Source organism: Brienomyrus brachyistius, chromosome 10 (assembly GCF_023856365.1).
Source record: "Brienomyrus brachyistius isolate T26 chromosome 10, BBRACH_0.4, whole genome shotgun sequence".
Classification (NCBI taxonomy): domain Eukaryota; kingdom Metazoa; phylum Chordata; class Actinopteri; order Osteoglossiformes; family Mormyridae; genus Brienomyrus; species Brienomyrus brachyistius.
In genome coordinates, this window is record NC_064542.1 from 18,733,081 (window position 1) to 18,757,874 (window position 24,794).

The following is a 24,794-nucleotide window of genomic DNA, read 5'->3' on the forward strand; positions in this document are numbered from 1 at the left end:
TCGCCTGCCCCTCGGACATCAGAAGAGAAATACAAAGTTAATGATTCATTAGATTCTAAAATTAGATTACCTTGGCTTTTACTGGTTACACTGGGAGGAAGTCCCGGGTTAAAGTTCCTGCATTTGTGAGGTTGATCGGCGGCCGAGTCCCTTCCAGTGAAGTCGGCGGCGCTTCGCGGCTTCCCATCACTGCGAGTCGGAAGACGGATCACACGGACATCGCTGCGGCGAGCCTACAGCTCACAAAACCAAACGAAAAAGGTACTCGATCCTCCTTCTTTGGCAATACAAAACATAAGAAAAGCATCCGATTGTCAATTTCAAACTGATTAAAAAGTCACATTAAAAATTCAAATAACCGTTTAAACTCTCCTCTTCGGGGGACGCTTCAGTGTTAGGAAGACTGTTGCATTCAACCGCATGAAACTACAATTCATGTAATAAAATATGAAAATAATTTCTTTGACATGTGTTAAAAGAAGTATACGTCGTATTAGGAAGACGTCTAACTGTAGTTTGATATCTGAACAAATATGTTCATGCCATCTTACACAGAGACACATGCACTCACATAGATATACACTTATATTGCTTTATATTACATAGATTTTTCGCATGAAAAGCCATGCTTTAGTGTTCATTTTCTAGGCATATGGAAGAGTCCCCTACTCATGGACTCATTAAACCCTTATTCTGGCCTTTTGTAGGTTAAGCTCTAACTATCAATTCAGCATTGATTCTCTTGCCAGGTAACAGCGCACCCTACTGGGCTTTGACTCAGGAACACTGACGACAGATTTCTGTTCTGGTTCCATCTCTGACCTTAGTCTTGGGTGCTCCATCCATCCAGTTGCTTCGGGTGGGTCTTGAGGGGCCTCCTCTTCAATTGTAATGGATGCTGGTGTGTTGGTATCAAGGGCAGTTAATGATGCTTGGATCTGCACATCTTTGCACAAGCCTCCAAGCTATAGCGACCATTGTTTAAACTGTATAGGGCTGTGGTCCAGTTTGTGTGATTATTCATGCAGGTATTCACTTTGCATAATTGTGAGCCAAAACACTGGCCCCAGGTTGGAAGTCCATTTTAACTTCTTGTCTTGATGAAGCCCTTGGTGCTGGGATTTTAGACTGTAGGTAAAGCTCTGTTGAATTGGCCATAGTAGTTCAGCAGCCTTTAGAATGATTTGAGCTGACTGACATTCTGAAGTGCTGGGGCACCTGCGACAGCCTTCACCTGTGACAGGGCCGTGTGGAGGCCATTAGCATGCCCTAGAGACTCCACTGACTGCTTGGAATATGTCTCTGTGGACTCTTAGGCCAAAATCTCTGGGACACTGTAGTGCAGCATCCAGATTGTTTTGTTGGTCATCTTCAGTTTGTACGGTTACAAAGATATCATCAGGCAGGACACACTAAACCTCGATGATAGAAACTGTGGCCCCTTTGTCGATATCCTTTCTAACTGGTTGTACTTCTAGGCGTGGTGTGACCCGGTAGCACTTTGAATTTCCATCTAGTGCTGGAATACCCACAGTCACGTCCTCTGCTGCCGAATCTCAGCCATCTGTTTCAGGAGTTGCGTTTGAGTGGTTACAGTAGCACGCACAGCATTTCTTTTCTTGGAAACTTTGAGAGCTATGCTGTGTTTCTGTTTTGGGAAACGTTCTTCTTCCCTCTGCACGCTCGACGTGCCCCTTCTTCCCGCAGGATCTATGCTGCAGCTCTTTGCACCGGTGTTCATATACATTAGCTCCCCTTCTCTCATAGCGATTGCATGCGGCCATCTCGTGTATTTTATCCATATTGCTGAGATGTTACTGTGCTTCCCTGGCATGAAGCTCCACACTTACACTAATCGCTATAGCCTTGGCTAGGGTGAGATTGCCTTCACTTGGTATCTAGTCCACACAGCATCTCTGATTGTGACGTTTAAACCTTCTCCGTGTTTGTAATGCTCAGAAAGGTTTTCTAGGGCAGCTTTTGTTCCACCTGATTTCATTTGTAAAATCGGAATCCTTCTGTTATCGCCGAAGCCTCAGAATGTGAACTTGGCAGGTCGACTGTGACTTTGTAACAAACTGAATGTTTCAGCACCCAGGCCCGACACTGTGCTTCAACTCCAATGCCGTTTGCCTTGACAAAGTATTTGAATCATTCAGTGTAAGACTTCCACCATTCCAAATTCTCAGCAAAAGGTTCAATATTCCTGAACCAGTCGTTCAGTTTTTTGTATCGTCTATGTCTCAGGTGTGGTAAGCTCATGGCTCACAGCACTAAGCAGCTAAATATTCCTACTTTTTTCACATGACTGTAAGTATAGTTAAATGCTTGTTAGAAATTGTAACAAACTGAAACTACAGAAATAACTGGTTGAATTATAAGAGCCAAGGCGTAATTTTTCTTGTGATTGCTGTAATTTCAGCATATTACAATTGAACAAATAGCAAATTTACAAGGCCTATTAAATTGTCCTTTTTCACTCACATAAAGTTGATATTTATGTTATTGTTCCTCTAATAGAAAATTTTGACTGGGGTGTCTATACCAGTCAGATACCAGTGATATTTCGGGGTGGTGGCTGCACCATATCTACTCAATGGTCCTACTTAGAAAATAAAATAATGTGTTTTTCTTTTTCATTATTTTGATGTGGGAAGGCAACAGGGGAGAGGTCCCCCCCCCTACTTAGAAAATAAAATAATATGTTTTTCTTTTTCATTATTTTGATGTGGGAAGGCAACAGGGGAGAGGTTCCCCCCCCCGGGCATCCCTTAGATCTACCACTGAGTCGGGCTTTTACAGGAACAGTAATAACAAAATAAAATTTAATCCAGTAGGCAGATTTAGTGTTTAGCCACTTTCTGTTTTGTGTAGCTATGACACAAAGGGGCACTGGGAATCCACTGCCTTCTTTGACAGTAGAACAAGCTGTTTAAAATACTTACACTAATAGTAGCAACTTGAGAATCCTGCTTGAACTTCCATTTCTCTTTGGTCTAGTTTTTTTCTTTCTGCACCAGCTAGTTTATTAATGCCTTTTCCGGGAAAATCTTTGTAAGCTCCCAGCATATTCATAATCTCCCCCGCCAAATTCTTTTTCTCCTGCTCTTGTGCACTATATGTACAGTTCTGCTTATAAGCTACAAACGTGAGCAGGTAATAGTTGAATCCGATGCACATTCTCTGATCTCTGCCAATACTCTGAAGCCTTCTAGATTTGGAGGTGTAGATATATGGCCTCTCTTCCTCATCTTCATCTGAACCTTTTGTCCATGTCTGCCTGCTGCATCCCCTCAAGCCAAGTTATCGTCATCATGTTCATCTTCATTTTTGTCATTATCTTGTGTGCCATGTCCACCCAGTCAGACACCCAGGCTCTTTGCCACTATTTTTCAAGCCTTTATAACCTCTTTCCAGCTCCTCAGTCTGGGTGACTGATCTCTGGTCTACACCCCCCAGTGAGGACGATGGCAGGGCGCATACAAGCTCCTACCACAGGTAAAACAAAGTCACACTGGTGTCTGCCTGCCTTATTACTACTTCAGCATCCCATGGGCCAGCTGAGCTAATTAACAGCTCATAGCCGTTAGATATGAATTATCACTAGTTTAGCTGGAACAGTCACTGCACCTCACCAACACTGTGACACCAGTGGCAGCTCCAGGTTATATTTTCTTATTTCCATAAGCTAGCAGCTGATGTCATCCATGGGAACGTCATTTTAAAGTGGAAAAATGGCATGACTTCACACCCACTAACTCTATCACTCCATTGTAATTTCTTTCTTTCTTTGCCTGCACTGTCTGAAGCCACAGTCTATGTTTGTTGGTCTCAAAATAGCTACGGTGTCTCTGGCTCAGCATCTCTTGGCCCATCTCTAGCTCTGCAAGTTCCCTACATGTAATAATCTTCCTGATTCTCGGCCTTGTGGTAGAGTGCTTCATCTTTGTCAAATAAGTGGCTGCAGTTACACTTACAGCCCGGTGTAGGAAAATAGTCAACCTTCCTATACAGGAGATGTGTTGGTTAAAGGTAATTGAAGTTGAAAGTCATTGGGTCAGACACTAATACGGTAGCTGTAGAAAGTGATAACTCCCATTAAGGAAGCTTAAATAGATCTATTTCTCATATAGTCTCTCCTTTCCTAGCTGCTCATTGCAGGGATTCACAGATTTCAGGATTTATTTACAGATTTCTTCTCCTGTATGTTAATGAGGTGGGCAGTCCTAACCTTTTCCTATAACATTATTGGCCAGATGGGCGAACCAGGCAGAAGGAATAGTAAGTGATGGACTTGTTGCCTTTACCTGTTTTTTTTCCTTAATTTTGTGTGTTTTGCTCTTCAGGGCCACCGTACACATCACTGTTCCTACAAACACCCCTGGCAGCAACATCATACAGTGGGGAAGTTTCTCCTACCTTTGGATTGACATTGAAAGACACGCTTGTGGTGCTTCAAAGTAAACCTGTTTTGGTCCTCTAATAGCTATAAAGTAGGGTTGGGAATGCAGTGTCTTCATCAGGACGGTGAATACAACAACAAACTAAACTAGCTTATGAAGTATGTGCTGCAGCCCTTAGATTCCCATAACTGACCCCAAGACGTTTGACAGAAAATGAGCAAATCTGGCAAGAAAAGTGGACAAAAAAACACAAGAAATCACACAAACTCATGCACAAATCTTTTCAGAAAAAAAAACATTTAGTCCAAACACCTTTGAAATAAAAAAACATCTTTTTTTTATATATCGGATGATATTTGCAGATAATCACAAGAAAGGGCATGCATAATTTGTGATGAAATATGACAGAAATACCATACAGTGGGTAATATTATGTTTGAAAAACACCATCTAGAAAGATGCACAAAACTACTGGAATAACTTGAAACACAAGTAGACACGTACGAATCCTAAGACACGGCTGAAGCTCAGAAGAAGATGCGTTCTTCTTGAGAAACTGACGCAGCTCATTTTAGAAAGTGCATCGTGGTAACCGCCAAGGTAAGGAGGGAGGGTGGTCAGAGTTTTGTAGCGGTGGTTCAAGGGTACGGGTTGACGAAGGGGTCCGTTGGCGTGTAATTGAAGCTGGCGTCAGCAAAGATGCCCAGGGTGCCAATGGTGGTGAAGATGACGAAGAGCCAAAGGAACAGCCGGTCCACCACCATGGCTACGTACTGCCAGTCCTCCTTTAACTGGGCCACAAAGAAAGGGAATGGGCACCAGTTTCAGCTCAGTGGTACCAGCATGCAATGAAATAAGAACTTGCATCCCCCCCCCCCCCCCCCCCCCATTCCTTACTGCTTCATGGTCCTTTTGAGCCTGTAGCTGCTCAGCGATGTAGACAATAGCATCGATGGCTGACTTGAGTTCCGGAGGAAGTGTGAGGTAGCTGCTGGGGCCGTCAATGAACTTGCGCAGGTCGGTACACAAACCCTCCGACTGGTACCTAGTACAGCCCAGAGGGAAGAGAAGAAATATAGCGTATTTATTCAGTCAGGCAGAGCTAAAAAGTCTTCAACGCTCGCCGAAAAACGTCACCGTATCGGTCATTAACTTGGTTTATCCTGAAACAACCCTACAACAAACAAACGTTTGCGGCACACTGGTCAAAGTCAATCTTAACTGGAGGAAACTCTTGGTAGTGGAAGCAGGCAGAAGAAAAGGGGTAGGGGGTGAAAGATAAGGGAGGGCGGCAGGGACGGAATCCAGAAAGAAAGTGCCTACAAATGACAATGTCTGAAATAAAAGTCATGCTGGCTTCCTACCAAGTCATCGCACCTCTGAGCATATTTTTACCACACATATCCTAATAAACATGCCAGCCAAACTAATAATGGGGTATATTTGCCTACTCATCGATCTGTAAGAGCCTTTTTGCTCAAAGGACCATGTACATTTTTGTTGGAGTAAAATATTATAATAATTTGGGTATACCGAAGTACTGACAGCCTCACTACTTACCTAATTAATTTGTACATGGACCAAAGGATGAAAAATGACATAATGCAACAATGAAAAGCAAAGGCGCTGGAATGTTATAAGAGTCCTGAATGAGCTACAGTTAAGTGTACAGTCCTGTATGGGCCACAAACAGGATGTTAGACATAGAGGAAGTGGTCCGCCAGCTGGAGATGTGGGTCTACTGTTTGCTTGCTCCAGATACCAGCAAGCTATTTTGCTTTAAGTCAGGTGACCCAGTTCCATTACCGGAGACACTGGGAATTTAGCAAAGGCAAGGACAAGCAGAGCGGGAGATAAGGCACCAATGACATGAGAGCTGCCTCTGAGCACAGGGTGGGCTCTCTGTCTGCGGCCTCATTCATATCAGTCCATCTGTGCAAACCAAATTAACATACAGCCGTGATAAGCACTATGGGAGTGCCGGGGTACCCGCAGCAATGCCGGAGCAGAGAGAGCAGCCGGCCAGCCCACTGGGACGGCAAGGAAAAGAGATGCCTTACTATGGTGGATCCGTTTCAGACCAGTGGTGCGAGACGGGCGATGCGTCACGCGCAGTTAGCCACGGAAAAATGGATACCCAGTAAAAGGAACGATCTGCCGAACGCATAACGTATAACATGGGTGAAGCGCTGGACTGGTCACTTAAGGGAGGATAATACACCGTACAACCAATCAGGACTTTCAGGATCACATACAAACTAACGCAATTAGGGGAGCCCCTGCCGCACCATACAGTATTCGGTATATATTCTGTCTGAAGCTGGGAAGTGCATGAGCGTGCCGAGCACATACTGAGATCTTCTGAGATGCACATAACTCACCTTAGAGATACCTTTGGATGGGTGAAAAGTACGAAACCTAACACCAGCCTTGCAGCCATGCAATGCGTCTATCCTAATTAACCGTGATATTTAATCCTAAAATGGCTACTGCAGCAGATGCTTTTTTTTCTGGGTGGGAAACCTAGCATCTGTTTTATTACAAATTGCAGCACTTCTAGCTTCCCCTAGAGGGCAGCATGGTGTTACATTTTGCACAGACTAAGCCTACAGACTGTCCTAAAAGCCCTTCACCTACTGTTCTATGTACAAGTAAGGAATGTTGCTGCAGCTGTATTCTCAAGATGAACAAGACATTTGTGGAATTAAATCATTACGTGAACAAACAATAGGCACGGTATGTGCATTTTGACTAGCCTATTCTGCATTAAGGAATGATGTGATTTGGGTACAAACCCAACAAATGAACCAATTAAAATTCCAAGGAGGTTAGAAAATGAGTCTATTTTGACTGAGGTTTGGTTCTCTAATTGACATATACCTTATACACCTGCAGAACAGTTTTATTTAGCCTACCTGATACTTTAATACCAACATCTTGAGAAGACAACTGCATAGCTGAGTCTTATTCAAAATAGATCCCGGCGGAACTGTGACGATATGATCGATATGGTGGAAATGGCACTAACAGGATAACTGCAGAACAATACGAAAACTCAAGATACAGCTGCCAATGTCCAAATGAAAAGCACCAGACCCAGTGTCTCCTGAAGGGCAGGAGATTCCCTCAAGGCAAACCACAGCAATAAGTCAAGAAGGAAAATAGGTGCCGCTCATCTGGTCCTTTCTCCCGGGGTCCTCTCCACCTGAAATCCTGAATCCTCTAGTCGGTAGATGACAGTGACTAGCCTGGGGATATGCTAAGCTTGAGTTCTGGGCTGTCAAGGCACTTGGTAAACTAACCAGGTGACTGGAGGTGGGGCACAGCTGCATAATCAGATTCCTTGGATCAGATATTAGCGACCATTTTTTGTGCCAAACAGACATCAGCGACCAGATCTGTTGTTAAATTTACTGAGACTCCAATAACGACATGTCAACTTCTTGACATGTTAAATGAAGGGGCTATGCATGGGGAAGGGTAGACTCTGTAGCTTAGGATTGCCTGTGATTGGAAGATCGCCAGTTCAAGCCGTGTGATTGGCAGAGTGATGTCATCATTGGGCCCTTGAGCTAGGCCCCTAAACCTAGTTGCTCCAGGGACTGTCTGACCCTGCCTTCTCAATTGTATGTCACTTTGGATAGAAGCATCTTCTAAATAATACATCCATTTTCAGCAGCCGCTCTTCCTATTCATGTAGTCCAAAGACTATCCCGGAGGCAAGGTAGGGTATAACCCAGGATTGAGTGTCAAGTCATCGCAGCGATACTGGAAATGGAAAATACACATCCAGCACCAAGTCAGGTCTTTCTAGAGACTGTGTGACTGAGGACTGAGTTCATAAAAGTTCACATAGCATGGTACCACTGGAGAACTATTTAAGACAAATTAATAAGGAATTGATTACTCTGAGCTGATCAGAACACGTCTCTGTACAAAGAGCAAAGTAACTTGAAGCTAAGCGACCAATCATGAGCCTACAAACTTATCTCAGGGTCTGGCACCCGCAAGCATTCAGCACTGCATAGATTTCGGAAGCGATGGGGGAGGCAGTGTCCCTCTCCATACTCAAAGAGTGTTAAATTAGGTGCATGTGGGAGGTTTGGGGGAGTGAGCTGGTTAATGCCAAAGTTTCTCCCCTAATTTCAACTTAGCTGCAAGCTCTTCTGCTATTTAAAGTGGTTCTGAGACAATGGAAGTCAAGTCACCACTGTTTATGAGATCCCTTCAAAAGCCCTCGACTCACCTATTGGTTTTGGGCAAGAGGAAGAAGGTGTTGGGCTTGCGGATGAAGTACTCATCGGCGGCCCTGCTGATGGCCATGGGTGTCTCCCGTTTTGGGTGATTCTCCAGGGCAAGGGGGGTCTCAGGTTTTGGTCGGAGAAGCCCCAGGTATGAAGGGAGTATATGGATGAAGATCTAGGAAAAAGGTATAGAGAATGAGTACAGAACTACCCGGTTGTCACGGCAGCAGTCATAGACAATGCTGACTCTAGGCAAATGCGATGTCAGCCCAGTAATTGTTTATCCCCCAGGGTAGGAGAGGAAAAAACACAAATCTCACAACACAAGAGTCACAAATGACAAGTTCACAGTGTACAAAGGCCAGCAGTCTAAAGCAAACAATACAAACCTCTGTTCTCTTCTAGGCTGTGAAGAGTGCCCGATTTTTAAAAGCTCTCTACATTTCTTGACACTGAATCTTATGTATCATCAACAGGTGAAGAACACTCATGTGATTAAACTCCATTGTGAAATAGCGGCAGGCCCCGAAGAAGGAATGTATGGTTATAAAAATGTAAATAGGCAGAAGGCTACTTTCATAGCTATACACCACAGCATTTCTATGCTAACACAAACATATGCTAATACATAGCCACACATACGCAAATGACAGCATGCAGCACTCTGAGACAGGGGGGCTGTTGGAAATGACAGCATCATGTTCCCCAGATAACCCCGTCATCTACTCCCCCTAATCTAATGCCTACTCCTCACACACTCACCAAGCTGTACAATTGCTAGAAATACTGGATAGATTCACTGGAAATGTGAAAGCCAATTTGTTTTGTTTACCTGACTAGTTGTGACATGGAACTCTGGAACTACACCTATTCATTTTTCATTTATTGCATATTCCATTTACATTCCAGTTTGCATAATCTTTTCCCCACTAGTTAGGTGGTTACCTGTATTTCCTTGTGCATTTCCTAATGTCCGTATATTAAAATATTTATATTCTTCACAATTTAAGTGTGTGCACAATTTAGTTTAACATTTCTTTGAAATACTACACTGTACTACACTAAAATCCCTAAAATGTGCATAGTTTACTTTTCTGTGCTCTCAAATTAATTTTCAATGTAATTAAATATTCGTATTTTGTTTGTAACCACAAAAGCAGAAGCTGGAGTGGAGTGAGCGAATATTATGAGTTTTACGGTAGTCAATATATTTGCTCACATGATGCATAACTTGGCCTTGTTCTGCTAGACCTGGCACTTGTTCATACAAAGTTTCAACCAAATCTGTGCTGGAAATCAGGCATTATGCTCATCTAATATGTAAAACTGCTTATGGTAATAACCAACACATGCATACACATCTCAGCCCATATCTTTATAATAATGCATAATATGGGTCCCAATCCAAATTTATTTTGCTGTCCCTTTTTAATGGACAAAACTACACTTTGTGGTCATTTAATTTCCATTGATTCCATTCTATTGCCATTCCTCCATATCAGGTAGTTCATTCTTTATAACTTTGCCTTTTATTTTAATAAGCTGGTTACACAGCTGTACATTGCTGCTTTGCTGTACATTACATTGCAACACAAACTAGTGATCAAGTCAAGACCACCTAAACCGAGACCAAGTCATTACCAAGACCAGAGTGTATTAAGACCGAGACAAGACCAAGACCAAGGCAGAGCTAGATCAAGTCAAGATCAGAAACAGACCTACATAACACAATACACTATTAAATGTTGGGGCTAGGCAGTATGGCCTAAAATTTGTGTCACAATATAATTTGAACCAAAGCTTTATCTTAAAATTTCAATATAAATTCTTTTGTATAAATGTAGCATTTTTTGAAATAACACACCTTATTGGTTGAATTTGAACTTTGAAGCATGATGTTTGAAGCAGGATGCAGGACACCCATTCACAATATTGTGTTAACCTTTGATCTATTTTTGAGCGTTTTTCTATCCCTTTGATTTTAGGCTTATTACATAATATGTACATGGGTTAGCCACATATGCTGTATGGTTTTGTTTTCAGGACATTCTGGATTACTCAGATGTGTCATAATTTGATGTGTAAATGCTGACACAGCCTTGTCCCATCTTGGATAATTCCCTGCCTTGCACCCGTAGCGTCTGGGATAGACTCCCCTACAACTCTACATTGGACAACCGGGTACAGAAAGTGAAGTTAGCAGACAAATATTTACAAATCAAAATACTTTTGACTGTAACCAGTTCTTTGCCCACAAAACAACAAGGAATACTGGCAAACCACTGACTTTATCTTGCCTAGCTGAACCGCGTTCTGAATAGTAAAATGTGGTTAATCACTCTTTTTTTTCAGACTTACACACACAAAAGTGAAGCTTGGGGTCCAGTTACAGGGTTGGCTAATTTCTCTGCTGTCCCCAGAGAACTTTGTGTGACTTATGGGGGGTCGTCTGGCCACCACTCTCCCCATCTTTCCCCAAAAAAAGTGACACAATTAAATCCCTTCACGATAAATTTCACCAAGTTCCCTACAGTATAAGGCATTTTTCCAACAGTCAAACAAACAGCTACTGATAAAGTTTGCCAAGTGGGGACGCTAGCGACCACAAAAAGCAATATATAAAGTTTCTTGGTGACACTTCACTACAAATAATGAAGTATTACTCATATATTAACCACAATTCATCATTAATGAATTGTGATGTATGTTTTCTCTCAATCAGTTTTATCTCAAGTAGTAACAAATCTGTATTTGTTATTTTATCTGTTAATTGTTTGTTAACCCAGCCTTTGTGAAATACTGAATGAATTACTAAGGAACTACTGAAGGAACAAGTAATGAAGAACATTTGTCCATCATTAATGAATCGTGACACATCTTTTATCTCTAGTAGTGGCTATATTTGTTCATGACTTGTTCATATTTTGCACTTCAGTAGTAACTGAGTTATTACTAAGTATTTGTGCCCTGTCAGGTAAAGTGTTATCAGATTGTTTTAGAATATTCAGAAAATCATCTCATGCGCCACAGTTTGAGAATCATTGACCTGTACAATGTTTCTGGGAAGTTTGCAGAAATATACATAGAATACATTTAGATGCCAGATGGCTGTGTTTGCAAGATGCAGCCCCTGTTTCTGCCCTCTGCTGCCCTCTGTCCTGCAGTTCCCATTTTGGGCTGACTTGGGGTCTATCATGGGGAAGATTGTCAGGTGTAGATTTCCATATATATAATGTTTTGTGAAGAGGTCATAAGATCCATCAAAGTTCGAATAGTCTATTGATAACAGAGTTATCCTGTTCAGAAGGATAAGCTTCTAATAATTGCATCATTCTCTTTGCTGGCACGAAGTGCTGGTGCTTCAATTTTGGTGCAAATTTCTCAAAAAATTTTAAGTCCACAGCTTCACTCACACAATGAGCCTGTGACGTTTGAAAAAGATCGGACAATTTATTTTTTGATCATCATGCTGATAAGATTGACAGAGCTACACTTCTCTTTGCTATCATCATGTGGCACTGCTTCAGTTTTGGTTTGATTTGTTTCAAAATTTGTTCAATTCCAGATCTTCACCTTCATAATGCTTATCCAAAGGTTGAAAAAGATCTGTCAAAAACCTTTTGAGTTAACGCACTAACAAGATCAAATATCTGAAACTGCCCTTTTTTTGCTATCACTATGAAGCTCTGCTTCAATTTTGTCTCAAACTTTGACACCCCTACGGTGTGTCTGCTGTCTTTGAAAAAGATCTGTAAAATACTTTTAAAGTTACTCTATTCACTAGCCCATAGGTGTGCTTGTGTGAGTGAATGGTGTGTTGAGTGTGTGGGTTGGCGCCCCATTCTGGTTGTTTCCTGCCTTGTGCCCATAGCCTTTGGGATAGACACCGGATCCCCTGACCCTGAATGGGATAAGTGGTTTCAGAAAATGGATGGACGGCTGGATATTCACTAAACCAGGCATCTTCTATAGCAGTTGTTTACTTCCTTTAATGCCACACAGTGCTGCTGCTTCATTTTTGGGGCAATTTGTCTGAAATGAAACCACGTGCAGATCTTCATCCATATAATGTTTTTGTGAAGCAGCAGTAAGATCCATCACATACATTTTAACCTTTCACATTCACAAGGGCAAACATCATCTGCTTTCACCCTTATCTTTGCTGCTAATAAGCGACAGTGCTTTAGTTTTGGGGTGATCTGTCATTAAGTTTGTCACCCATACAATGCAAAGTTTAAAAAAGATCCATCAAATGGTTTTCAAGTTATTGTCTGAACAAGCAAAACACTTCTTGTGGCAGTGGCAACAAAGTCCAAAAACCATATGTATTCCCGGCATCCAGAGAATACAATGATAATTTGAACTGGTAAGAAAAGGCAAGATAAACAATATGATTAGTATGTAATGGAATGCAGCAGATGGCATAGGCTGAGTTTGCCAGATATCTACCCACTGGCTCATCAGAGCCCAGATTCAGTACTAGCTGCACAGCCGGCACCGGTCTCCCTGACGAGTGCGATGGGAATAAGGGGGGCCAGCTGTGACACTGGTGGGAGAGATGCCGGAAGGAGTGGGAGGAGCTGGAGAGGAAATGAGGGTCCTGCTCCAGGCAGCCGTACTTCTGCCTGCTTTGGGAACACTGATGGGCGGCCAAACGGTGCCGCCTCCCATGAGTACAGGGAACCCCCAGGCATAGCTCTGTCTTCCGCCCACTACCCAGACTCAGAGGGACAGACAGGGCCAGTTTCATTAAAATACTAAAACTAATCCCATGGGTGGGATTCTATCTGTGCATGATACGGGGCAGCCAATGGCAAGGCACAGAAAAACCAAAAATGCCACCTCCGCAACCAAGGGTGTAATAGCCCTACAATGAAATGGAGGGCAAACTCATTTCTGCAGGTTAATTCCACTGCATTGGGCCCCTCATATAAAGTAAATTTCTGTACTTCTCTTCAGAGAATCCCTTTAACATTAGCTCTGGATTTCATTTAGCATCGAATAGTCCAATATACAGACTGATCCGATGACCGGAATGTGTAGGTGAATGGTATTTCCTAACACGCAGCTTCGTAAAACTTAAGTAGGGAAACCTAATACTCCTACGAGATGAAAAGCATTATATTTGCCCCCCTCATCTTTTGTGTGTCAAACTGGTTTCAGCCCTGCTGTGCACCAGGAGCAATGAGGGTCGAAGACTGACTAAGAGTGTGCTGTTCTGTGATGTGGCTAAATTCTCTATCGTCACACAGTCGTCTGATGGGCACTGCTTTTCTTTGGACCAGAAAATGTTTTCAGGAATTGTTGTAAGTTCTCTACGGTAACCTTGAGATCTTAAATGTAAGATACTTTTGAAGTCCTATGTGTGTAACTAGTTATATAATACTGTCAGAGTCCAGGGAATACTGTTTGCATACTTTCTTGTTTATCTAATGGTACTCTGATTCAATGCCATTAGTCAGATAAGTTAGGTCATTCTAACTAGACATATCTTCTAAATGATGCATTTTATTACGACGCCACACAATTCTCATAAAAAAAAAACGAAACATATAAATCCAGCATCTAGACTTGTTTCTGCTTTTCATGATAGTGGGAACAGATGGAAATTACATTTCTTATCTAATTCCTTGTGGTTTACCACTACCCTATGAAATCAGGTCCTTCACACACACACACACACACGCACACACACACATACATACAGAGAGAGAGAGAGAGAGAGATCTGCAATCATATCTTTGTGGGGACTCTCCATTCATTTATATGGGAAAAATGTTAATGCTCACTATGATGACCTTAACCCCTACCCAGCCCTAACTATAATACAAGAGTTTTTTTGCAGTTTTAGTTTTTTATTATAGTCAAGGATTATTAGAAAAGAGTTTTCTCTTATGGGGAGCAGGACACTGAGATAAAAAAGCGGGTATTCACCACATTGTAGGGACATTTGGTCCCCACAAGATAAGGTATATCTGGACTACACAAACATACACACACACGCACACACACACACACAATACTTTACAATCAGATCATTAGTATGACCACCAGTTTAATAACAAAAACCTTGAACACAGTCGCATTCTTTCCATTAAAGGCTAAAGATCATTAAGAAGCGCCAGGCGTGCTGGGTTAAGCACCCACCTTACGCACCCACAGCGGCATGTGGTGAGTGCTGGGCGAGCGGTGGTGGAGGTTCAGCACCACCACGCTGAGGATGACCGAGAAGGCGACCAGAACCATGGTGAACATCAAGTAGTTAACGATGATGGGGACGGCCAGGGAGGTCTCGGGAACTTTGTCCGCCAGCAGCAGCAGGAAGACGGTTAAGGTGAGCAGGACATTGATGGAGAGGCCCACCTTCTCACCTTCAGAGACACACAGACCATCAGAAACACGCACATACAGGAAAGCAGGCCTATCCCAAGCATTACATGGTACTTTGTTTTATTCCATTTTGAAATTATTAATATGTTGCATATCACCCATCTCTACCAGCTAATGTCCATGACTACGTATCAAATTAGGTTTATAGTGATCTAGGAGTTCTGATGCACAGTGCACAAGACTGGGCACACACACACACACAAACGTTTCTATGCATCTTTGCAGGGACTGTTAAATTTGGTCCCCACGATGTCGTTTATTCATTTTGTATTCATATCTTTGTGGGGACCATCCATCCATTTCCATGGACATAACCCTAATCCCAGCAATGACAACCTTAACCCCTACCCAGGCCTAACCTAAAATAACCAAACAAAACACAAGGCTTTTGACATTGATAGTTGTTAGATTGTAGTCATAAATTGTTTTATAATATTGAATTTCCCCTTGTGCGTACGAAAATAATGGTCCCCACAATGTCAATATAACAGGTTTTATCGCATTTTGTGAACCAGTTGTCCCCACAATGTAATATATACATGACTACACACACACATACACACACACACACACGTTGTATGTCTTTGTGCTGAGGGGAATCAGTTAGTTAATCCACACAAGCACAGAAAGAACACACATGTGGAATTGGACCCAGATTCAAACTCAGAATCCAGGATGGAACAAGCCGCTCTGCTCCTGTAATCAGAATGCAGCCCTTTAAAATGACATTCGATACAAAGCCGTGCAGCAGGGTGACATCGTGACAAAGACACGCGGGGGTCTTCTCCATAGTCCCCTGCAAAGTGACACCATGCCAACTACGAGGGGAGGGGGGAGGGGGGAGGGGGGGGGCCTTTCTGCAATCCACAGTTTGTGAGACTCACCCCTAGGGCCTCAGCAAGCAATGAGACTTTCAGCATTAAACGGAGCATAACTGAAATGCCTTCCTCAGCGTGGCTGACCGCTGGCACCATGATGAAGAGGTGCTTCACAGAGGCGCGTCGCACGCTTGGTGTCATACCTCCCTTCCTTTTTAATGGCGACGGATTTTTAAACCATACAGTAGGACTTAAACAACAAAGGACCAGAACCCATTGCCCACAGTAGAAACTGAAAAACTGAACCTATGGCTGACAGCAACATATAACCGGAGGTCTTTTCCTTTCCATTCTGCCTTTAAATTATAGTAAATTCACTTTAGTTGAGGATAGCCAGGCCCATTTATTGCTGTGCAAGCAAGCTTGTACAGCAAATAAAGCCACACGCCATGACCAAGTGTGAAATTGATTTACCAAATGAATGACTGTACACACCTTGCCCCTTTTACATGGTTCAAGGACAATAATAACGTGTTAATAGTGATCTGGATGATTAAGTGAGTGACTGACTGATCCTCACCTGCGTCTGGGGGCAGGTAGAAATTGAAGATGGCGATGATGGTGATGAGGATGCAGGGAATAATGATATTCAAGACATAGTATCGCGGCTTCCTCTCGATGATCAAGTAGAAGGTGATGTCCTCGTAATTGTCCTCTCGTATATTCTTCCTGGACGGCTTGTGTCTGATGTGCCACTCGCCACTCTCTGGAGAACACAAGCCAAAGCGAAACTGAAAATAAACATGAAACATGATGGAGGTCATGCCCATACCTACCACTAGGGACACCGAGGTCAAGTCCTCAGTGTTTTCTCTGAAACTCCAATAACCTTGATCCATTACAGGACACACCTAGGAAGGGATAACACTTTAAAAATCCCGGCTATGGCCCTGATGCAGGTGTTCCTCTACTGCACCTGTGCATTTCAACACCCTATTTTAACCTGTCCCATCAAATCAAATCAAAGTTTATCTATCAAATGTACAACGGTACAGCAAACAGCGGCAGGCAATGAAAGTAGTTCACCCCAACCGTGCTTCCAGTCTAACATCCCCCTTCCTGCTTCTGAAACACCTCGTGGGTCGTAATCTCACCCCCCATCCCACTGTATTCCAGCACGAGCCCCTTACCACTGAAGCCTTGATCATACACAATCTCACGGATCTCTTGGCCCTTCTCATCGAGCGAGTGCTGCAGTTCGAGTTCCGAGGCATCGTACGTGTAAGAGTGGAACACCATGGAGCAATTCTGCCAGTCAAATGGGAAGTACGCCACCTGAAGAGAGAGATCAACAAAATGAGAAGCTTTCAATAACATAAAGACCATAGCTGGCGATGGACATTCTTGTTCTCAGTCCTCCTCTTTGAAACATTGATTCGGTGACCATTCTCAGGATACAACAGCTTTTCCCTACACATGATTTGTAAACTCATTTTTAGGTGCTACTACATCGATGATGAACCTTACCTTGACTCCACATGAGCTGCGATATAGGGCTGGAGGTGTCCAGATGACCCTTCCATTGCTGTAGGCTTGAACATGGACATGGAGGGCCACATCAAATACCCCATCATTACTGTAGCAAAAGAAGAAGACCTTAGTTAGGACAAGGTGAGGTGCCGTCCACTACCACTGCAGAGAGGAACCGGTCCAGATTCGCTATAGAGAGGAATCGGAGTGCCATGGGGAGATATACAGCATCGTGTCACCATGAAAAAATATTGCTCATTGTTACGAGATTCAATCTCATAGTAGATAGACATACTGTCCACCTTTACTGCAGAGAGAGAGACGTGTTATTGTTACCCAGGGAATAAGGTACTGCCATTCATTACTCTGAAGAGAGAGAATTCATTTTAACAGTGGCACAAGATACAGCCCCTTCTAAGGAGTCAGGGAGATACGGCCTCCTATTACTGTGGGGAGAAATCCAGCACATCATTGCCATGACAGAGGCTGCCCACAGATACTGCAGAGACAGACCTCATTGTTATTTCAGCTCATATTGTTAATTTCCCAGAGAATGGCCCATTTTTAATTTATCCCATCTTTCTACCCATAGTCATCTGCCAGGCTTGGCCGCGATGACTCCACCTCTACCAGGAAGTTCCTCCAGCTCCCCACAGACTCCACCCTCCTTTCAGGCTGCAGATCACATGATCCACATGGAAGACTGAAGGCCTGATTCCCCCCCCCCCCCCCCCCACACTTCCTGAGAAGTGCCTGGCTGAGTAACAGGGCCGCAGTTGAACAGGAAGCTGAGATCGCCTGGCTGGTTCGTCTCTCTGCTCATTTCACCAGGGCGCTCTATCACTGAATGGCACAGATGCAAGGTCTATGCCTTTGGAGAGCCTCTTCAATGACAGTCGCTGAGGTGCTGCTGGGAAGGAATATATTACATGGCTCTATAATACAGTCCTGCATCTTATCAATGCCTTGGATATAGCCCATACACTAGTAAGGCCAATACATATCTTATCAATATTCTGTGCTAAAACACAATGTACATATACGCTAGTTACTGTACTACAGGTGACTGGGAGTTACAGAGACAGGTATGGTGCAGAATTACTATTAGTACGCATAGCAGATATAGCGTCACACAGACATATTTTCACACACACAAAGGGAGTGTGACGCAAACTGCTGTGCACAAGCAGCATTCAACACAACCCCCCCCCCCAACATACACACACACACACATCAGTCAGCCTGCATTCCTGGAGTGGAGGGTGTTTTCTGGGAACCATCTGTCTGTGCCAGTTTTATAGGAGCTTGAGGCGCATCAATGAACCACGCGCCGGTGAGCCCCGCAGCAATGGTCCGGCCCAGTCCGAGCCAAAGGAGCTAGTTTAGGGAGCCTGGCTGTTTAATTGGCTGCAAGGCAGTGATGGATTGGGTACACAGGGTATATTTACTCCACGGTAAAGGAGAGACTCTCAGCCCTGTACTGTGACCAAAGGCCGGGGGGCGGGGAGGGGGGCACCTATAGGTTTAACCAGGGACGTTAGTAGACATAAAGTTCTACTATGGCACAGGCCACCACCTCCTATTACCTGAACGTGTTACGTTAAGCTGAACGTGAGATTTTTCTGGGGTACATGCGACACCCACAGGTTTAACCAATAGCTATACAGTGACTGTATAATTCACCCCCCCTTCCCAGAACAAGAACAGCACTTTTTTCCTAGAGCCCAGGGCAACGAGATAACTGGTTATTTCACGGAGGAAAAAACGAGAAATTATAATCTAATATTAGTCCGCTGGCAAGAACAACAACTAAAGGCAAAGCAGAAGACTATAAGGTAGGTAGGTATGGCTGAGACGTTCCTGAAGTCCCGAATTCAGCTGCCGTCCTCACAGGCTGCAGGGGAAGCAGCTCTCTTTGGTTCAGCTGAACACTTTAAAAAACAACTTCTTTTTAAAATTGACCTGTCGACCCGAATCATTTTAAATCATGTAAGAGTGAGGACTTGTAATGATATTTCTTGTTAGAGAACTGTTACTGGCATGGTTCTGTTCATGAAATATGCTCACTTCATTCGGCTTAGTATCTTAAACAAACAAAACAAAATAATACTGAACTATGATTTACCTAAGCTATCATTGGTTGTTCAACAACTATGGCCAAATAATGAATTAATTCATCGAAATATCAAACATTGACAGAGCTATTCCTTTAACAGACAATTTTCCCTCTAAAACCTTTGCTTTCATTTCATTACTATAGATGAAGTTCCCAATAAGTACAATAAGAGAGAGAAAACCCTCACCTGAAAATTTGTAACAACTAATCAGTGACATTGATAATAATAGGCAATAAAAATAATTGACAATAAATTTTTTCATCGGGTGGCTGCATTTTTGCTGCGTAGAATGACATCAGCGCCTGGCAACCTTAGTGTTTGCGTGTTAAACTTCGTTCATACTTCACTTCTTTGTCGCCCGTTATGGTCGTGGACTATTGTGTATAAAGTACATTTGCCCTTGGATGCAGACGGCTGCGGTCAGTACATGCGCACAGCAATGATATTTCACCAGACCAGCAGAGGGCAAGTGTATTGCAACAAACACAAATACAAGCAGTGTAGTGAAACGGGGTAAATGTTTATGATAGGCTGCCAAAATGTGCTGGAGTGAGTGAGGCGGAGCTGAGCCGGGGGGGTGGGGGAGGAGCTCAATATTGGAGGTGGCCGTGGTTTAACCTAGAAGTGTACACTTTAGTAAATAATCTCATTGTTAGACTACATACAACCCTTATCTGTTTCACATTCACGATGTATCGTTAGTGTACTGCACCAAGATACATACATATGCTCCTCTACTTACGACTGAGATGAGTTCCGAATGGCCATTCGTAACTTGAAATGTTCGTAAGTCGTCATTCAACATCATTTTAAGGGTATACACAAGTAGAAAGAACTAGGATGCTGGGAGTACGCACGCTACGCAGGAAAAAAAATGGATGTTGCGGACAGGAAACAGGAGCCCAAGGAACACAGTTTGGACTTATAGTCCTCTTCATACGTTTGTCTGAAAGTTCGTAAGTAGAGGAGTGTCTGTATATATACCACTGCTTTTGAAACCAGCAAAACATAATATACCATGGTATAAAGTGTAATAATTAACAAGCTTAATATGGCAGAGATAGAGAATCTGTTTCCATCCCACTTTGTCACTTTAAATAGAGATCCTCTACACCATGTAAAGGTTTCATTACAACTGCGACTGCTTTTCATTACAACTGCGTTCCCCCCCCCCCCCCCCCCCAGCAATTTTTCTATAGACACTGTGTTTTGTCCTAAATAATTATCAAATATAATAATTTTTTGTAGCACTATCTAAATCAAATGAAAAAACACTAAGAGCTCAGCTGGAATGAAAGCAGGCCTGTGAGGCATGGGGGTCTGAGCCCCATTTTCCTGAAGGCTAGAAAAGAAAGGTCATATACGGACACCTGCACCTGGATTTAAATATTACTGCTAATTTTATCTGCATTTTACTGGGGCTGTGCATCTTCCTGCGCTTTTACGGTCAGTCAAACACAAGCACAAAACGGTGGCGCTCACTTGTTGATCAGGACAATGTCAGGGAGCCACACCTTCCCTGCAGGGATCCGTAAAACGTTTATGCCATCATGCTCTGCAGGATTCCAGGAAAAGCGGTAGTCCACCCACTCCTGCAGGAAAGGTGGACATGGCAGAATGTCATGGATGGAGAGGGTAGCAACACAGGGCACCAGCATTGTGCAAGCCAAGCATAAACTCACCAGGTTCATGTGCACGGTGGTGATCATCTCCTCCTCTTTCATGTTCTGTGGACAACAGAATATCATTTAGTCCCAGAACTGCACTTAGTCTCACTCACTGTTGGGGAGTGTACAGTTTCACACTTTTTGTAACCCACCCACAGAGTGGAATGACACATTTGAGGGTAGGGATCAATGCCCCCCACCCCCCAACAAAGGTGTAAATGTGAGAATAACAGCAGCGGTTCATTTAAAAACCTACACCCCTATGACTGCACTACAACAACTCCACCGACTAGGACAATGGCCGACTCTAAAACTGTAAACAGAAATTCACAGTGACATAGCTCTCACATGCTGAAGTGCTATAAACATGCCCCATACCACCCTGTACTCCATTTATATGTTTTCCCATAGTTATTTGTGCCGATCTATTTATCGTTATTTACAGAGCGCTATTTCTGCATGCCTCATCGTAGCGCTCTGCCGTCACTAGCTATCTGCTCTGTTTACCGTGTTAAGGACAGGAATAGGTGATGCCAGGAAAACCCACGGCCTCAGTTACCAGGCCTTGGGGCCGTTTCAGACTGGAGGAAACCTGAGAAGTGCTGGAGGGGGGGGTAGCTGAAACAGGACAGCTCCGCGTGGAGACCGGCTGCCGGGCGATTCTATTTAAAACTCGGGGTGAAATTAAGTGGGACAGCTGCTCTGGTCAGAAGAGGGGGCTCGGAGTGGATGGGGAAGTGGGGGTTGGGGGGCTGGGTTTGCAGTCCACAGCTGACCTTCAGCAACCCGGAAGGGAACTGGTCTATCAACAAGGGGGCAAGGATGTGACTTTCATGTCAATAACAGCAGAGAATGGGGAGAGAGGGACTATCTTCCCACTTGGGGCATCTTTTTCAGCCCATTTTCCCAGCTCCCCTTCAGCACAACTGGTCCACCAGCATCAACTGCAGCCCATGGTAAGATCACCCAGTACCTCTGAAGGTTTTAAGCAGAAAGGAAAGCACCCTCCTTCTCCACCGCTGTCATTAGGTAGCTAAATGGTCAGGAGTTTGTGGGATCATGGGTTGGATGTGAAAATGTCTAGAGTGTTCTTGTCCACTGTGGGATTGGCGAAATGCCATTTGCAAGTAAGATATCCGTTAAATCAGCCAAAACACAGAGAACTGGGATTGGAACTTCATCATCATGGCTCTCCAATTTTTGTCCAAATTCAGCACGCAAAAATAAAGTTGGAGATGAAGAAGAAGGGGGATGTAGCAAGAAGCCAAAGGCAGGGCTGCTCTTACCAGGCCCCCGAAGGAAGCGAGGGTCATGCCCACCCTCACTAACACTCTGTCCGTCATCTTCTTCGCCGGACGCACTTTCGGGTTGTAGTTACCAAGCAGCGCTTTTATCAGCGCATTCTCGGCATCTGAGGCACCTGCGGCATCCATTTCAGAAAAGAGTCGTTTTTTTCAACGTGTTCCTTAACGACAAACCCATTCAGCCATTTAAATGCGTATTGTTCAATATACGCAGCGACGCGATTAAGGAGAGACTTGTATTCATCACGTGTTTCCCCAAAGCCATCCGATTTATATCGGGACAGCGTAAACATTTTAAAACAGCTATAGCGTCGTGTTTGAGCCTATTGTTTAGATTCATGTGTACATAATGCATCTCGTTTGAGAGATTAAACTAGTGTCAATATATTAAACTAGTAAGACAGGCCCCAAAGCAGAAGTGCAAAATAAGATATCGACTCAATATGTGCGAAAATACTGTAGGTGCCTAATTGCATATTCAAATAATATCGCAATGTTAAGGTGGAAAAATAGTAATGTAAATAGCACATAAATTGTACAGTATGGGTGTTTTTAAAGTGAATGAGATTTTACCCTTCACCAACAGAACTGGAGTGCATATTAATGCGGTGTCTGACAGCAATCAAACAAAAGCCCATGAAAGCGGCAAATGAATGATGTCAGCAAAATATTTCAAATCTGAAAGTTACTAGAATGGATGCTGGCATTTTCTTCTGTGCCGGCGCCTTAGCGGGATCTCGCGTGACAGGTACAAATGACGGCGATCAGCTCGCGCGACACTCCCATTAGGGCATCCCACAGCACCAACACGCACGTGCGCTATTACGCCAGCATCCTCACTGGCTGCTGTGACCACATTTAATGTTAAACCACTAAATATTAGGGGAAGTTTTTAAGTCCTCTACGGAGTATCCCGCCATCCGTAAAATATTAGATAATACAAGGAATACAAGGAAAAGGAATACGTTTATCAAATACAGCAATGGGTATAATTTTAAATGATTTAATATTTGTGCTAATGAAAATCTTTTTAAACTTCACGTTACTATTAGTGAGAGGGGCATTTGGTGTTTTTAGCAGGCTGCAAAAATGAGAGTCGTCCTGTCAATCTGTTTCAGTAGCACGCCGGTCCCCTCCGATGGGTTCCTTCAAATAATCTGCTGACTCATGCAAAAATAATTACTGTTGCTAACCTTTATGAAAAGCGGAAAATTATCGATTAAAATGTGCTGAATATGAATTCTAGCCGTAAAATGTTTTCCCCGGAGAGCGATTCATAAGCTAATGCGGAAGGCTGGATGAGGTTATACACAGGGAAATGGAAGGGACCCTCTGAATTATACTCAAGCGGATTTGAGCAGACTGAGGAATTAACTGTGTTTCTCCAAGAAAGTGCCAAACGAACAGCGGTTGCGGAAAAATGATGCCCCTCTTGCCAGTTTTCCTGGGGCCGCCCGGTATCTCATGCGGAGAAACGACCGCTCTGGTATAGCTGTCATATAGCTACTAAAACTGCTGTCTGCTGAGAGGGTTAGTTTTTACGAGTCAATTTAGTTAAAATTGTAATTTTATGAAATACTATATTGATTAAAATGTATATTGTACCACAATTATTACGAAATGATTATGTCCATCTTGAAAGTCTGCGTGGGGCCGTCTGGTATCTCATGCGCGGAAAATACTGCTCAAATATTGCCGTCATACTGAAACTACTGCCTGCCAAGTGGATCAACTGAAACGAGTCAGTTTAGTTACAAACTTAACTTCACGGGAGATAACATAGCGTATATACCAAAATATATATCTTAGCATAATTATTAAGTTGAATCAAAGTGCGTTGATTCAGTCTATAACATACTAATGCAAATTTGTTAAGCCTAATTTTTATCTATTTATCTTCTGCGGCTTCACTTACCTATTTCGCATAAGCCATATAAACAGTAGGTTGTCAGCAGCAAATGAAAGGCCTTCATTGCGGCCAATTATCCTACATCCAACTTCGAATATCCACTGCTGTTTAGTGTCCCTTCACACAGAATACTTAGATAATCGTATCGTTATAAAAAATGAGCTCGGCGATCATGCGTGTGGCCCGGGCAAACGCAAAGTATGTCGCTGTCTGTCATTCAGCCAGGGTCGCCTGAAGTGCGCTCAGATTACTTGTTTAGGTGCGGGGGGGGGGGGGGGGGGGGGTGCAAATGGAAAACTGTCCAGATATCACTCGGTAAACGAGGATCAAACTTCCTAACGACCCATTACAGAATTACTAAGTGAACATCCAGACTAGATTTCATTTGCAGATACTAAGGTAAATAAGACAT

General features: G+C 43.3%; 1 protein-coding gene and 1 long non-coding RNA gene across 2 annotated transcripts; one reads left to right on the top strand and one right to left on the bottom strand.

The window, feature by feature from the left end:
• On the top strand, nt 1–4,715 carry LOC125750975 (uncharacterized). Its single transcript, XR_007400470.1, has 3 exons — nt 1–261; nt 3,418–3,498; nt 4,347–4,715. It is a non-coding gene; the product is annotated as an uncharacterized LOC125750975 (long non-coding RNA).
• On the bottom strand, nt 4,714–24,613 carry chrnb1 (cholinergic receptor, nicotinic, beta 1 (muscle)). Its single transcript, XM_049029366.1, has 11 exons — nt 24,389–24,613; nt 22,456–22,589; nt 21,185–21,229; nt 20,985–21,094; nt 17,383–17,491; nt 17,046–17,190; nt 16,436–16,621; nt 14,795–15,018; nt 8,650–8,822; nt 5,301–5,448; nt 4,714–5,194 (listed from the first exon to the last, which is right to left on the bottom strand). The coding sequence occupies exons 1-11, from the start codon at nt 24,444–24,446 to the stop codon at nt 5,042–5,044; spliced, it is 1,485 nt and encodes a 494-aa protein (XP_048885323.1). The 5' UTR covers nt 24,447–24,613; the 3' UTR covers nt 4,714–5,041.
• Between the last annotated feature and the right edge of the window lie 181 nt (nt 24,614–24,794).